Raw genomic sequence first — 15608 nt, 5'->3', positions numbered from 1 at the left:
GGACTACAGGCGCATGCCACCATGCCCAACTAATATCTGTATTTTTAGTAGAGACGGGGTTTCATTATGTTGGCCAGGCTGGTCTCAAACTCCTGACCTCATGATCCGCCCGCCTCGGCCTCCCAAAGCACTGGGATTACAGGCGTGAGCCACCGCACTCGGCCTGTTATACTTTTTTTTTTTTTGCAGCTGCACAGTACTCCAATCTTTTGGAATTACAAACAATACTCCGATGAATAATCTATACAAGTATCCTTCTGTAATTGTGTAGATGTACCTGCTGGATAAATTTCTAGAAATGGAATTGCTGGGTGAAAAGGCAAATTCATGTGTAATTTTCTTAGTTTCTGACAAATCCCCACACATGGGGGTTATAACAGTTTGTATTCCTAGCAGCACTGTATAGCAGGGCCTATTTCCTTCCAACTCTGCTAACAGAGTGTATTGTCAAACTTTTGGATTTCTGCCAGTTTGACAGATGAGAAATGCAATGGTTTTCTTAATCAAGTGCATTTCTCTAATTATAAGTATGGTTGAAATTTTTTTTTCATACATTTAAGAGCCATTTGCATTTGTCTGCAACCAATTTATTCGCATCCTTTGGCCATTTATCTGTTGTGTTGGTGGTCTTTTTCTGCTCAATTTCAGAAGCTCTTTATAAAATGGGCACTGTGGATATAGCAATGAACAAGACAAATTCTCTTCTTTCACAAAGCCTGCTTTCAGTGCATGATTCCTTTATGGCTGGTGTGGCTAGAAACAATTCCCTTCTTTCAATACAGAGACTGAGGCCACAAGCAGTGATTATTATGTTGTCATTGTCTTCATCTTTGAGCAATTTTCCAGTCTGATCTACTTTTCCAGGAAAATACAGTTGACCCTTGAACAATGAGTGCTTAGGAGCACTAAACCTCTGCATAGTCAGAAGTCCATGTGTGACTTTTAACTCCCCAAAAACTTAGCTACTAATAACCTAATGTTGACCAGAAACAGTAGCATAGTCAATTAGCATATGTTTTGTATGTTATATGTATTATATACTGCGTTCTTACAATAAAGTAAGCTGGAGAAAAGACAATGTTAAGAAAATCCCAGGCCAGGCACGGTGGCTCACACCTGTAATCCCAGCACTTTGGGTAACTGAGGCAGGCAGATCACCTGAGGTCAGGAATTTGAGACCAGCCTGGCCAACATATAGTGAAACTCCATCTCTACTAAAAAATACAAAAGTTAGCTGGGCTTGGTGGCGCATGCCTGTAGTCCCAGCTACTTGGGAAGCTGAGGCAGGAGAATCGCTTGAACCTGGGAGGTGGAGGTTGCAGTGAGCCAAGATCGTGCCACTGCACTCCAGCCTGGGCAACAGAGTGAGACTCCATCTCAAAAAAAAAAGAAAGAAAGAAAGAAAGAAAATATATTCACTATTCATTAAGTGTAAATGGATCATCATAAAGGTCTTCATCCTCATCGTCTTCACATTGAGTAGGCTAAGAAGGAAAAAGAAGAGTAGGTGTTGGTCTTCTTGTCTCAGGGGTGACAGAGGCGAAAGAAAATTCATGTATAAGTGGACCCTCACTGTTCACACCTGTGTTGTTCAAGGGCCAACCATAATATATCCCTAATGGAATAAATTAATTTTCCAACATAGGGGAATGTACACTCTGGCAGTAATTAAAAACTGTGTTCTCAAAAATGTGTAAAGAAATTGGAAAGCGTGAATGATATATGAAAAAGCAAGCCACAAAACAGCATACACAGAATAAAACCAATTGCATAGAATATATGTAGTCATAAGCACAGGAAATCTATTAGAAGAATATACCCCAAAATGTTCATACTGGTTACCTCTGAGTATTGGGATATGGTTGATTTTCATTTTCTTCATCTTTGCTCTATTTTCTATTTTTTTTTTTACAATGAACATGCATTACCTTGAAAATTGGCAAGAATGGTAAACTATTTTTTAAAATAATAGCATTGAAAAAAATTAAGTAAATTTGTGTCACTCACGAGGACTGACTTTAAAATATTTAAGTTAAACTGCCTACCTTGAGTGAACAGAAAATACTGATTTGGTACAAAGTGTGTGGCAGGGGGAGAAAGTATATCCTTTTCAATCCCGTGAGCTCGCTGATGTTAATGGATTTATTTTCTGTACTCCATTTGTGCTCAGCAATAATAATCTTACTGCTATTTCCTCCAGAGGCTATAAGGCTTAACTGAAATAGAAAACATTTTATGAATTGTGAATCACTGAGGATCCCAAAGTTTCATGTAAGAATACTTCCCCAACCCATCTAAATCAACTCCAGCTCAATTTTCACATTTCTATCAGTGCATGATCACTTTCCAGGTATTGAGGCTGGGCACTTGAAACCTTTCCTTCACTTCCTTCATCTTCATGCCATGCAACCTTTTGATCACCTTTTGCATCTTTCTTCAAAATATTTATTGTAGCAATCTGTTCTTCTCTGACTCCCCAGCTATAATGCTCATTGTGACTCAGGCTATTTGATGCCTACGTTATTATAGTAACCTTCTACTTTAGAGAGGTAGATCTCTGAGCAAAACTGCCTTGGTTCAAATCTAGGCTCTACTTCTGTGTAGCTTTAGGCAAGTTTCTGAAATTCTCTATGCACTTCCTTCTTCATATGTAAAATGGAAATTGTATTAATACCTAATTTATTAATTTATTTTTAAGATCAAATGGGCTATATATGCAAAAGTACTTAGGACAGTGACTGAGTGCAAAGGAAATGATCAACAAATGCTAGTTATTTTCATTATTATTATTGATTTGTTTACTGCTACTTTGGGCCTTTTGATCAGGTCAACATTCTAAAGTTCTATTATGTCACTCTTTTGGTTATAACCCCCATGCAAGTGTTGCACTAGGTAAAGGCTGATTAGGTTGTTTTGGGCAAAATATTGTATTTGGAACAACTTGAGGAACTGGACATCTCAGAGATACCTAGGCAGGGAGAAAAATTTTGAGACCAAGACCTGAACAGGCAATAAAGACAGTGGAGGTGAAGATTCATTTTCCTCAAATCATTTGTTGATTTCAAATTGAAAGCAGTGTATGAAAGGCTGAGACGTTTGAACAGAGATTTCAGCAATGTAAAGGAGTCTAAGGGATGAAACTGCACATAAGGATCTATCAGGGAGGAGAGGTTCTGAAAAACATCACAAGCTTTTGTTTGAAGAAAGTATCAACTAAAGAAGCATATCTCACAAAAAGTGAAGCCCAGTTTAGAATTATCTCAATTCCTGACTGGATTAAAGTAATTGATTTCTAGCCTCTCTGCCTACCTGAAGCAAAAATAAATACCTCTGGAAGAAGATAAGATGCTGAAGAGCCTCAGAATATTGGCACTCTATCAAAATAACAAGCCAATAAGAAAATAAGTTTTGACAGAAAACCAAGAGGTAATAAAAGACAAGAGAAACATATCCACAGAAGATCTAGATCTTGAATAATAATAAGACATAGACTTTAAAATAACTACAATGAATACATGGAATTAAAAATCAAGATGGATAAATTTGGTACCAGAAAAATTGAGAACCAAATGAATATCCTAGATTAGAATAAAATTTAACAAATAAAATTAAAGACTGAATCAAAACAGTAGATTAGACACCGCTGAAGAAAGAATAGTGAAATGGACTATAGGACAGTAGAAAATATGCAGACTAAAGCAGAGAGACAAAAGAATGGAGAATTAGAAAAGAGCATAAAAATGTTAATATAAGGAATCCAGTGAAAATGTTTTAACATATATGTTATTGGAATTCTGTTAAGTGAAAAAGAGAAGAAGATGAGATGACTTATTTAAAGAAATATGTCCAAGAATGTCCTAAAAGTGAAGGTTAATAAGATACAGAGATGTAATCACCTGATGGGTTCTTCCTGTCCCTGCACAGAAAAAATCAATTCACTGAGACCACAGCATTGCAGTAAATAAATACTTTAATTGACAAGAGGCCAGCTATATGTGAGATGGAGTTATTACTCAAATCACTCTTCTTGAGGCTCAGAGGTTGGAGTTTTTACAGATGATTTGGTGGGCAGGAGACTAGGAAATGAGTCCTTCTGTTTGCTTGGGGATGAAATCATAGGGGTGTTGAAAACGATTCACATGCACTGAGTCTGCCTTTGGGTGGGGCCAAAGGACTGGCTGAATCATAAATCATGGATTCAGGCAGAATCAGTCGATTGCCAGAAAGTCTGAAAAAAATTCTCAAAAGATCAATCTAGGTTCTACAGTAGTGATGTTATCTACAGGAGCAATTGGGAAGTCATAAATCCTGTGGCCTCAGGCCACATGACTCCTGAGCAGTAAGGGATTATAGAAATCATACCTACATTTTATCAGAACTCAGGCCCCTCCCATAATCCTAATCTTGTGGCCTTTCATTAGTCTTACAAAGGGTGGTTTCAGTTCCCCAACAGGGAGGGGATTTGTCTTAGGGAGGGATTATTATCATCCTTGCTTCAAAGTTAAAGTATAAATTCCTCCCAAAGTTATCTAGGTTTACACCCAGGAATGACCAATAACATCTTGGAGGTCAGAAGCAAGATGGAGTCAACTATGTCAGATTTCTCTTACCGTCATAATTTTGCAAAGTGGTTTCAATCATACAAGAAATACTTCAAATCCCAAGCATGAAAATACAAAGGAAAGCACATCTAGCTGCCGAAGACCAAAGGCAAAGTCTTAATATCGGTTGGAATTTTAAAAAGCATACTTCCTTCAAAAAGCAACAATTAGATTGATGCTGACTTCTCAACAGAAACAATAGAAACCAGACTAACTGAAAGAAAATAAACTATAATTCTCTAACCAGTAGAAATATGCTTCAAAAATGAAGGCAAATGGGATTACAAAGGATCGTATGTCTGAATAAGAAAACAAAGGCACTTCTGTTTGGATTTCATGTTGTGTAGAACCTAATTATGTTTTACTCCTTTCTATTAAAAACTTAGAGCCAATATTAGATAATACAAATTCAACAGAGACAATTGTTGATTTTGCTCTCAATTGTTTACAGAGATTAAAATTCATTTCTTATCTATGTTTTGAAATCATATTACTATGAAATTCTCTATAATGTAAAGAACAGGAAAATGAAAGTGGCATTTGTTTACACAGCAGTGGAAACACACTAAGCAAACCATTCTACCGATAACACCTGTTAATCAGCATAAAAAAAGGGCAAAAGTGTTTTCAACAAATAAACAAACACTGAGAGATTCTATCACAAGACCCATACTAAAGAACATGATTTTTTGAGTACCTGGAAAATTATCCCAAACAGAAGTACAGAGATGCAGGAAGAAATGAAGAGTATGAAAAAAGGCAAAAACGTGTAATTACAAATGTATATTGACCAGCAAAATCTTGTGGAGTCTTGAATATATGCAGAATTAAAATTTATGACAACAAAATGAGAAAGGTAAAAGGCGTATAAATAGAGTTAAAATCATCTAAGATTCTAGCATTATCAGAGAAGTGGTAAAGATAAAAATCCATTAGACTTTAACAACTCAAGGATGTCTATTGTAATCTCTAGGATAATTGCTAAAAGAATATATAACTAATGACATAATAGAGGAAAATTGAATAATAAAATTATTTAATTAATCAAAAAGAAAAAAGGAAAAGTAAATTCAACATGTAGGGCTAGAAAAAAATGATAAGAAAATAGATTCAAATCTAATATAAATCAGTAATTATATAAAGTTTAAATATTTTTAAAAACCAAATAGATGACAAATTGTATCAGATAGAAAAAGTAAAAACTCAACCATACGTTAATCACAGGAAATACACTTTAAATATAAGGGCACAGAAAGGTTGAAATAAAAGGATGGAAAAGATACACCATGCAAACACTAATAAAAGCTGATGTGCCTATACTAATATCCAAGTAGAACTTAAGGAAAGAAGTATTACTAAAGATAAAAAGGTGGCATTTTATAAAAATCAAAGTGTCATTATGCCAAGAAAATATAACAATTGTAAATATGCATGTATCTAATAATATAGCCTCAAAGTATATGAAACAAAAACTGACCTAACTGGAAGAAATAGATCTGTAAGTACATCTCTCTCAGTAACTGATAGAACAAGCAGCCAGAAAAATCTATAAGGATATAGAAGATTTGAACAACATAGGTAAAGGTTCAACCTAATTCAGACACATCTAGAGAGAGAACACTGCATCAAGCAACTGAAGAATACCAATTATTTTCAAGTGGACATGGACCATTTACCACAATTGAATGTATGCAGGGCCATAAAGCAAGTCTTAGCAAATTGAAATGATTGAGATCAGAGTATACAAATCATATACTCTGTGCAAACCACAGTGAAATGGAGCTGGAAGTCAGTAACAAAAAGGTAATTGGAAAATCCCCATATATTTGGAAATTAAGCAATGTACTTGTAAATAGCCAATAGATCAAAGAAGCAATTCCAATGGATATCAGAAAATATTTTAACTGAATGGTAATTAAAAGGTGACATATCAAAACATGTGAGATGCAGGTAAGTGTACTTAAATGAAAATGTTGTAGGACTTTCTCCTCAGTTCAGCTAAAAATCGGGTTCTTTGGGTTCTTGTCACATAACCAGGAAAAGATTAGGCTTGTGGACACATAGAAGGATAAAAAAAATGAAATTTATTGGATGTAAAGGGAAAAAAACTCAGCAAAGCGAAAGGGGTTCCTGTTAACAGGCCCCCATCTCACAGACTGAATCCTAAGTTGCCACCCAGAAACATGAGAGGCCAAGCTCCTTCCCCCTGCAAACAGTGCATACTTCCCGATGTCCGGTTCCATCCACCCAGTGACAGGTCGGAGGTTCTCCCAGGAGCCCTTTTTACTTGGCTGTTTCAGAAACTGATAGTATGTGTGTCTTAAGCACACATACTAGAAAAGAAGAATGGTTAAAAACCAATGATTGAGACTTCCAAAATGACTGAGTAAGGGTTAGGATGGATTCTCTCCATCCTCAAAGAATTGTTACTATTTGACCTGTTTGGCAGTTCACTGAAAAGCTTCCTTCACAGAACTTGTCTTTATTTGATTTGACTCAGAGCCTACTCTGCAAATAACCCTATCCTCAGGGCATTTGTAAAAAAAAAAAAAAGTGGTAATTGTTTAATATCATAGCTGCCTGATTTGGCATTACTAGTTGGGGTTAACCAGAGGCTTGACCAATAACTGAAAAAGAAAAACTGGAGAATAAGACGGAGACTTTGAAAAGTTTTGATATATTCCTGAGAATTTGGGTCACATGCATGTGACTGTGCACATGGCTGAGAAAGACCTGAGATGGCCATCATCTCTCACCTCAGGCTGACTTTGAGGCTCTCACAAGAAGGAAGTGAAGGCTAGGCAGAATCGTAAACTGCCTGCATGATCACTAAAGGTATGCCCAACCTGCACCCCTGCACCCCCAACCACACACACATGCGCGCGTGTGCACACACACACACACACACCCACACCCTCAGCAAAGGAAAGGAGACATCAGTTCATGGAGATCTCTGTCCAGTCTTAGCTGATCGTTAATAAGCAGACTTTAGTGCCCACACATGACAAAAAATACAGACTTAATAGAATTTGTCCAAGAAATGAACAAATTATTTTTCGCTAAATTTGTTCGCTAAATGAACAAATAGCAACAGCAACAACAATAAATGTCAACAACACAACTTGGGAGTGGGAATCTCATTTTTAGTTACTATATTATATTAAGTGTCCAACTTCAACAAAAATTTTTGAGGCATACAAAGAAACAGGAAACCCTTTATTGCAAACAGAGTTACATATAAAGGGGGAAAAGCAGCCAATAGAAACTGTTATTCTATTTTATTTATTTATTTATGTTTTTGAGACAGGGTCTCACTCTGTCGCCCAGGCTGGAGTACAGTGGCACAATCAAAGCTCACTCAGCCTCAGCCTCCTGCACTCAAATGATCCTTCCTTCCTCAGCCTTCCAAGTAGCAGGGACTACAGGCATGCACCACCACAACTGACTAATTTATTTTGGTTTTGTAGAGAATCAGGGTCTTGTTATGTTGTCAGGCTGGTCTCAAACTTCTACGCTCAGGCCATCCTCCCTCCTCGGCCTCCCAAAGTGCTAGGATTACAGGCATGAGCCACCACGCCTGGCCTGAAACTGTTATTCTCTGAGTAATTGTCTTTTTGGTTATAAACTGTCTCTAAGGAATTGCAGACATTGGGTGATTAAACCAAGATTTTTAGTCAGCTACTACAAATGTAGTTAAAGAACTAAAAGAAACCATTCCTAAAGAGTTAAAGAAAAACAAGGCCAGGTGTGGTGGCTCACACCTATAATCCCAGCACTTCGGGAGGCCGAAGTGGGTAGATCACTTGAGCCCAGAAGTTTGAGACAAGCCTGGGCAACATGGAGAAACCCCATCTCTACAGAAAATACAAAAAATTAGCTAGGTCTGGTGACACACGCCTGTAGTCCCAGCTACTTGAGAGGCTGAAGTGGGAAGACCTCTCGAGTCCAGGAGGTTGAGGCTGCAGTTAGCCAAGATCATGCCATTGCACTCCAGCCTGACAGAGACGATGTCTCAAAAAAAAAAAAAAGCATTAAAGGAAAGATTTAAAAACTATGCCTTACCAAAAAGAGACAGAAAAGTGTGTGTGTGTGTTTGTGTGTGTATATATATGTTGTGTGTGTGTATATATACACACACTTTATATACATATACTTTTATATAGATATATAGAAAAGTATATATTATAGAAAAGAGTGTGTGTGTGTGTGTATATAAAAGTACATATATCCTTTTCTTTATATAACCAAACAGAAATTCTGGAGACACAGTGAAAATTTCTGGAGAAATTCTGGATGGACTAGGGGTCCACTGATGGATGAATGGATAAAGAAATTGTAGCATGTATATAAAGTAGAATATTATTCAGTCATAAAAAAAGAATCCTGTCATTTGTTACAAGATAGATGAACCTGGAGAACATTATGCTAAGTGAAATAAGCCAGACACAGAAAGAAAAATGCTGCACAATTTCACTTATATGTAAAATCTTAAAAAAAAAAAAAAAAAAGAGGCCGGGTGCCGTGGCTCACGCCTGTAATCCCAGCACTTTGGGAGGCCGAGGCGGGCGGATCATGAGGTCAGCAGATCGAGACCATCCTGGCTAACACGGTGAAACCTCGTCTCTACTAAAAATACAAAAAAATGCCAGGCGTGGTGGCGGGCGCCTGTAGTCCCAGCTACTCAGGAGGCTGAGGCAGGAGAATGGCGTGAACCCAGGAGGCAGAGCTTGCAGTGAGCCGAGATTGTGCCACTGCACTCCAGCCTGGGCAACAGAGCGAGACTCCGTCTCAAAAAAAAAAGAAGAAGAAGAAGAAAAAGAGAGAAAAAAGTCAAATACATAGACAAAGAATAAAATGGTGGCTGCTCGGTGTGGGGAGGAGACAGGAAGAAGGAGATCAAAGGGTACAAAGTTGCAGATATATAGGATAAATAATTTAGAGATCTAAGGTACAACATGGGGACTATAGTTAATAACATTGTATTCAGGATTTTTGCTAAGAGAGTAGATTTTGGGTGCTCTTGCTACAGTGCACAAAAAAGGGTAACTATATGAGATATGGATATGTTAATTTATTTGACTATTTAAAAATTTTACTACGTGACAAAAATTCTGGAGTTGAAAATGAAAAATTAAAGAGGAGTTCAACAGCATATTTGAACTGACAGAAGAAAAAATCCACAAGCTTGTAAACAGGTTAATTGAGATTATCTAATCTAAGCAACAGAAATAAAAAAGAATGAAGAAAAATGAATATAACTTTAGAGACCTGGGGGACACCCTCACGCTACCAGTCTTCACATAATATGAGCCCTAGAAGGAGAGGAGACAGAGAAAATGGAAGAAAGAATATTTGAAGAAATAGTGGCCAAAAACTTCTGAAATTTGATGAAAAACTGTATCAAATCTGCATATCCAAGAAGCTCAACAATCTCCAAGTAGAATAAACCTCAAGACCAAGACACATCCTAGTCAAACTATCAAAAGCCAAAGACAAAGAATCTGGAAAGCAGCAAGAGAAGTGATTCAACCCACACACAGCCCTCCCCAGACCATGACTTCCTAGAACCATGCTCCTGGAACCAATGCCGACAGAATCTGAGGTAACAATCACTTGTGAGTCATCAACAGCACTGCCCTATCAGGGAAGTCAAAGACGGAAAAGGAACTCTTTCAGATCTTTCAAGTGCCCCCTCCTTTCCTTAAAGTCTTTTATAGGGGACTCCTTCTTAGAGTCGCCATCCTGTGAGTCAGGTCTGAAAGGGCACAGATAGGTCACAGCCAGCATTGTTGGGGCAGGCCTGCAAGCAGCGTCATCGGGGATCTCACATGACAATGGCCGCATGTACCCTCTGAGGGCTACAGGACCTACCCCGTTGGCAAGCAGCTAAGCAGTAAGTAACGGTTGGCTTTAGATTGTATAGTATTTGTTCTAAGCATAAGGTAATATATAATATTTTCCTTAAAAAGAAGTTCCTAGTCTTACAGTATAACTGAAAACTAGGCATGTTTCTTTAATGCACATTTTTATAGCTATACAGATACACATCTACAGTTTTATGTTGTACTTTATATCTTAACACACATCTACATATTTGATATGGTTCTTGTTTTCTTTCTTTCTTAAAGAAAGTTCAGTGTTCACTTGAGAAAAACTTGGAGGTGAATTTTTTCCAACATCCTAACCCAGTAGATGCCCATTCATCCAGCTGCTATTTTCTGAACACCTATCCTGTGGCAGGACGTTTCGCGGGATGCCAGACATAGAGATGGAAGATGAGGTGTTTCTAGTGGGACAGAAAGTGCACATGCTCAGTCTGAGCTTAGGAGAGACTGCCTGGAGGAGGTATCTGAGTGCTGAAGGATTCGCTAGGTGAACTGAAGTGAGCTTGGGCAAGGCTATCCAGGGAGAGGGGGCCAGCAAGACATGGAAGTGAGGGAGGACCTCGCATATTGGACAGATTCCAGGCAAAGAGCTATACAACACAGAAAATCAAATTTCCAAAATGCAGTTAAATTCAGTTCAATTCAACCAACATTTTCACCAGTTCCCTCCTATATAGACGGCTTTATATTATAATAGCTCCTGGGTTACAGAGATGTCAGGAAGACATGTCTACACCTAATTTCAATCAAGTCTGACAAGTAACAGTAGAGTAACAGACAGATAGCATCGCGGAGGTGGCGAGGAACTTTGTCTGGAGGGTCCGAGTGGCTTTCAGAGGGGAAGGGATGAACAGGAATTCAAGCCCACCATAGGAGGAAAAGGGGCTCTCAGTAGAGGATGCGGCATGTGCTTCAGCATCCAGGCAGGAAACTGGAGGCAGGGTGCCAAGAGCTGAATAGAGCTCATTCATACTGGGCCTTAGATTTGGAGTTGGGTGCAGGCTGGGTAGGAAGGACAGGGAGAAGCAAGCTGGAGTTGGGCTGCACAGGGCCTTCCTAGGGCATTCAGCTTTGATCGTTGGGCTACAAGGTCTTTGAAGGTGTGTGAACTGATGTGATAGGACGAGAAAGTGTTTTAGAAAACACCTGTAGGGCTACAGTGCAGGGGCAGATAAGAGGGTAAGATTAACACAGAGAGCAGCGAGGCTGTTTCAGGCATCCTGGCCTGACCCGGCTGTGGTTGGGGAGATGGAACAGGGGCATGGTTTCAAGAAATGTTAAGGATCTCAGCTAGGCGGGCTTGATGGTTGAGGAGAGAAGTCTGGTGAGGGAGAGGGAAAGGTCAAGGATGTGCCCCTGGTTCTGGTTTGTGTGACTTGACGGATGGTGATGCCACCAGCTGTCCACAGCCTAGCCACTGTCTCTTCATACGGTTGTGCGCGTGCACACACACACACCCCCAGTTGTGTCTTTTCTCCTCCTCCACTCCCTGATCCTAAACCAGAAATGGAAAAACACAGAGAAAACCCTGAAAATTTCCCCAAAAGGTCTCATGGATGATGGATCAGTGAGGTCCACTGAGTGAGGGCCAGACCCTGGCAACTTCCTCGAGAAAGCACAAAATGGAAAACAACGCTCTCAGCATGTGCATGCACCACTTATCTGACAACACAGCTCTTTACTGCCCCCTAACCACCTTCCTATGTCCAGTGCTTTTTCTCATCCCTTGATTCATGTTTGTAGTTACAGGGATTGTTACAGATAGTTCTGCTATCTGATTCCTCAGATATATGGCAATGTTTGAAGATCTTTCTCCTTCTCTCCCTCCCTCTCTGTCTTTCTTTTTCTTTTCTTTTTTTCTTTTCCTTCTTTCTTCTCCCCAGCTTTTATTTTATTGTGAAATATACTGTATTGACTGGGGTACATAAAATATCCATGTACCGCTTAACACGCCTTTATATACACATGAAACCGCCACCAAGCAAAGAAACAGAATGCTGCTAGCACTGCAGAAGCCCCTCTCAAGTACTCACTTAATCACAATCCTTAGTCTCACCTCCTCATCCCACACCCCAAATCCTCCCACACCAGCAACTATTACTCTGACTTTGGGACTCACTTCCTTGCTTTTCTTTCTGTGTTAACACTGAAGTATGTTCCCCTAGACCATGGCATTTAGTCCTGCTTGTTTGGAACTTCATTCTTTGAAATTCCCTGATCCTGCTTCTCTCTTTCAGCAGAGTGTTTATAAGATTCACTCATGCTGTTGTAGGCAGCCATGCTGTCTGCCATGTGGATATAGCGCCATTTTTTATTCCACTCTATTGGGATGGTCACTGGATTGTTTCCAGAGTTGAGCTCTTATGAGCAAAGCTCCTCGAACACACTTGTACATGTATCCTAGTCACAGTTCCTAAGTTTCCTCAGGGTTTATATCTGGGACTGGAGTTGCTGGGTCATCTGGTGTCTTTCTTATTGTTCCATATTACTCAATATTGCGTGAGGGTCTTCTTGTTCCATGATCCTGGCAACATTCACCATTGTCTCTCACCTTTTTGTTTTAAACCACTTTTCCCAAAATAAACTCCTCTCCTAATATACACTGTCCTCCTCCCCTCTGAGGTCAGTGGGCCTATCTTCTGTGTCCCAGGCTCGTAACAGAGGACATTCACATGTGAGCATGACCATAGGCAGACAGGAACAATTCCCAAGTGAGTACACCAAAACCGAAATTCATTCAGGTTGACTGAACAAACATAAATTCTTCTTGGCCTCGTCATGTCACACCTGTGTGTTCTGATACCCTAGTTGAGAGCCACTGTCCTTCTTGGCTGAGCGTCTATGTTTTTAGCAGCCTTGAGCTTGAATGTACTGACTGCCTCTCTAGCTCAAAGCCATGACCACCCCACATGTTTCTCAACCAAAGCTTTTCCCTCACAAACACCACCATGGGGACAAAGAACGGTGATTACATTTTCTCAAATCCAGTACTACAGAACCAAGGGCCGTCCCTTGGCATGTGATACTCACAGACCTTTCTTCTCTGCTCCCCCTACAGGGTCTGACCAGCCGATCTGGACCTGGCCAAGGGTCCTGTCATCATGGCCACCCCACCATTCCGACTGTTAAGGAAGATGTTTTCCTTCAAGGTGAGCAGATGGATGGGGCTTGCCTGCTTCCGGTCCCGGGTGACATCCTCTCCCAGTGTTCGCCAGAAGAAACTAATGCACAAGCTGCAGGAGGAAAAGGCTTTTCGCGAAGAGATGAAAATTTTTCGTGAGAAAATAGAGGACTTCAGGGAAGAAATGTGGACTTTCCGAGGCAAAATCCGTGCTTTCCGGGGCCAGATCCTGGGTTTTTGGGAAGAGGAGAGACCTTTCTGGGAAGAGGAGAAAAGCTTCTGGAAAGAGGAAAAATCCTTCTGGGAAATGGAAAAGTCTTTCAGGGAGGAAGAGAAAACTTTTTGGAAAAAGTACCGCATTTTCTGGAAGGACGATAAGGCCTTCTGGAAAGAGGACAATGCCTTATGGGAAAAAGACCGGAACCTTCTTCAGGAGGACAAGGCCCTGTGGGAGGAAGAAAAGGCCCTGTGGGTAGAGGAAAGAGCCCTCCTTGAGGAGGAGAAAGCCCTGTGGGAGGATAAAACGTCCCTCTGGGAGGAAGAGAATGCCCTCTGGGAAGAGGAGAGGGCCTTCTGGGTGGCGAGCAATGGCCACATTGCCAGGGAGCAGATGCTCGAAGAGCTCCACAACGCCAACAGAGGGCGGCGCTCGCTGGCCTTCTCCCGAGGCAGGGCGTAGCCAGCATGCAGGTGCAGGGCCCTGTGGTCCAGACTCCCCTGGGTTGGGATTCAAGTCCAGGGTGAACTCATGTGCTGGAGAAAAAACACACTCATTGGTCTCCTTGTTTTGAAAGATCCAATAAAGTCCTGAGACAAGGTTTGGAAATCCAACTTCTTTGAGGAAGGCTGGCTGCATTTTTTTCCAGGTTTTGTGATGCTCCAAGGTCATATTCCCATCTCTGGGCCACAGAGCTCGGTCCCAGGCAGCTCCCAGTGACTCCAGCCTGTGCGAGTGTTTGGAAGTAGAGACGCTTTGGCTCTCTTTAAAAGAGTCAAAATGGGGAGAAGAGGCTTGGGCTGTGCCAGCTAGCGACACACAGGAACGGAGAGGGGTTGAGATACCACTATCTCTGCCACACTGTAGAGAAGTCACTTCTTCACTTGGGGCAGTCTTGGAGGCCTGGAGAGGGCTGACAGCATTCCAGTAAAGGCCTCTGTGCTGTTAACTCTTTGTTTGTGCCTCTTCCTCCCCTGGTAAGGCATGTGGAGGACACAGGCAGAATCCTTGCATGACCCACTCACTGGTAGTTCCGAGTTCCACCAAACGTCTCAGCAGCCCTACTCAGGCAGCATGAAAATGGGGCCTTGGCGTGGGGGCTGAGACTCAAGAGTGCGGCCCCCAAGAACACGGACGCCCCTGACGAGGGAGTCAAGCTGACCCATGGAGTGGCCTGGGCAATGCACGGGCATGCTCCCTGCCCCTGCCCTCACATATTCCCACTCACAGAAGTCTTATGGTCCCTGTTTTTCTGTATTATACATTCTTTTTGGGGGGCTTCCTGCTTTCATCTATTTTAAACTTAAAATACCCTAGGAAGTAGTACATTGAATGAATGTGCATGAATGTGGTCAAGCAACTTATGTGCCCAACTTTTCTTCTAGGGGTGGGGAGATTAGATGGCCTTTATGGGGAATGCTACACAAATGACCAAAAGTGAGGGAGTAAGGGAGTAAGAAACGCCACGACAAATGTGTCTTGCTTCCCCTTTCCTTAGGCCTGGCCTTCATTGTTATATTAACACATTAACTTACCTCACCGTGGTGGGTCCCCTACTACTAGACAAGCAACTTCTCATGCACCTCCTCATGTGACCTTCACCACAGCTCTGTGGGCTGGCAGGAAGGTGCATAAACCCATTGTACAGATGAGGAAACAGAGACCTAAAGAAGCAATGTGAGTGCATGTGGTCCAGCAAGTAGCAAATGGGAGGGCCAGGACAAGAACCCACAGTGTCTGTCTCTTGGTATTGTGGCCCTTTCCTAATACAGCCCTGGGTCATG

General features: G+C 40.9%; 1 protein-coding gene across 2 annotated transcripts; it reads left to right on the top strand.

Moving 5' to 3' along the window:
• The first annotated feature begins 10214 nt into the window (after positions 1-10214).
• CCDC70 (coiled-coil domain containing 70) lies at positions 10215-14441 on the top strand. 2 transcript variants are annotated; one of them, XM_011988753.1, is made up of 3 exons: positions 10478-10494; positions 13109-13197; positions 13545-14441. In XM_011988753.1, the coding sequence occupies exon 3, from the start codon at positions 13588-13590 to the stop codon at positions 14284-14286; it is 699 nt and encodes a 232-aa protein (XP_011844143.1). In that variant the 5' UTR covers positions 10478-10494; positions 13109-13197; positions 13545-13587; the 3' UTR covers positions 14287-14441. The 2 variants fall into 2 exon arrangements, with proteins under 2 accessions (XP_011844142.1, XP_011844143.1); XM_011988752.1 differs by lacking the exon at positions 13109-13197 and having other exon boundaries at positions 10215-10494.
• The last annotated feature ends 1167 nt before the right edge of the window (positions 14442-15608 follow it).

Source organism: Mandrillus leucophaeus, unplaced genomic scaffold, assembly GCF_000951045.1.
Source record: "Mandrillus leucophaeus isolate KB7577 unplaced genomic scaffold, Mleu.le_1.0 Scaffold338, whole genome shotgun sequence".
Lineage (NCBI taxonomy): Eukaryota > Metazoa > Chordata > Mammalia > Primates > Cercopithecidae > Mandrillus > Mandrillus leucophaeus.
This window is presented reverse-complemented; position numbering and strand designations above follow the sequence as displayed.

What these genes read in the sequence shown, in the direction of transcription:
- CCDC70 (XM_011988752.1), top strand. Translation starts at nt 13,588, where the DNA reads ATGGCCACCCCACCATTCCGACTGTTAAGGAAGATGTTTTCCTTCAAG.